The sequence below is a fragment of the Epinephelus moara genome, unplaced genomic scaffold (genome assembly GCF_006386435.1).
Source record: "Epinephelus moara isolate mb unplaced genomic scaffold, YSFRI_EMoa_1.0 scaffold1553, whole genome shotgun sequence".
NCBI classification, from domain to species: domain Eukaryota; kingdom Metazoa; phylum Chordata; class Actinopteri; order Perciformes; family Serranidae; genus Epinephelus; species Epinephelus moara.
Window position 1 is genome coordinate 1 of NW_026079053.1, and position 1008 is coordinate 1008.

Genomic DNA, 1008 nt, shown 5'->3' on the forward strand with positions numbered 1-1008 from the left:
GTTGGGATGGGGTCTAAGAGACACGTTGATGACTAACCCTTTAGTATCCTGTTCTTTAACAGAACCACTGCTGTAGAACAGAAGAACCCTTACTTAACCCTTTAGTATCTGTTCTTTAACAGAACCACTGCTGTGGAGCTCAGGATCCGGATGACTGGGATCTAAATAATTACTTCAGCTGTAATGGAACCCATCGCAGCAGAGAGAAGTGTGGCGTTCCATTCTCCTGCTGCAATACTGATCCTGCTGTGAGTTTATCACCGATCAATATTCATCAATAAACATCATTGGTTACTGCACCAACATAACAACATAATAAGTTTTATTGACATTATTTGTGTTCCACTAAAGAACGGTTTGTGTTTGTTCCAGGACTCGGTGGTCAACACTCAGTGTGGCTACGATGTCAGAAACAGACCGAAGGTGAGGTCACTTCTTGTTCTTTAAATGTAACTTCCTGTCAGCATGTTGGTATGGGTGTGTCTCTACAGGTACAGGTAAGACAGTGAGTTCTAATCCAGGAAGTGTAGTTTTTAAAGGGTCATCATTAAACACTGCAGAGGTGTGGAACACGTGTTCTCAATGTGACAACACAGTGACATCATGATGACATCACAGAGACAAGAAGGAGTTAGAGTGAAGATGACCTGAAGTTAAATGTAGCCTGACTGTTCTTTAACATATCTGATGAGTGTTAGTAACAGAAATATGTCACCAGCCTTTTAACAAGAACATGATTAATGTTTTTTAATGTTCTAACGAAAACATGTCATTAAACTGTTTATGAGAACATGAATGTTGTCAACGTTTTAACTTGAAGTTGTCCTGGTTCTTGTACAGAGAGAGTGGAGCGATCATATCTACACTAAAGGTTGCATCATTGCGTTGGAGGACTGGTTACCAGGGAACCTTTACACCGTGGCCATTGTGTTCATCGTCATCTCTCTGCTGCAGGTACAAGAACCCTAAGTACACAGCTCCCTCAGTACACAGCTCCCTCAGTACACA

The 1008-nt window shown here is 41.5% G+C and overlaps 1 protein-coding gene across 1 annotated transcript; it reads left to right on the forward strand.

The window, feature by feature from the left end:
- Positions 1–122: 122 nt before the first annotated feature.
- Positions 123–1002, forward strand: LOC126387026 (tetraspanin-14-like; the record flags this gene model as incomplete). Its single annotated transcript, XM_050039589.1, has 3 exons — positions 123–248; positions 373–423; positions 841–1002. Coding segments are annotated over 3 exons (306 nt in total), but the record flags the coding sequence as incomplete, so codon positions are not given.
- Between the last annotated feature and the right edge of the window lie 6 nt (positions 1003–1008).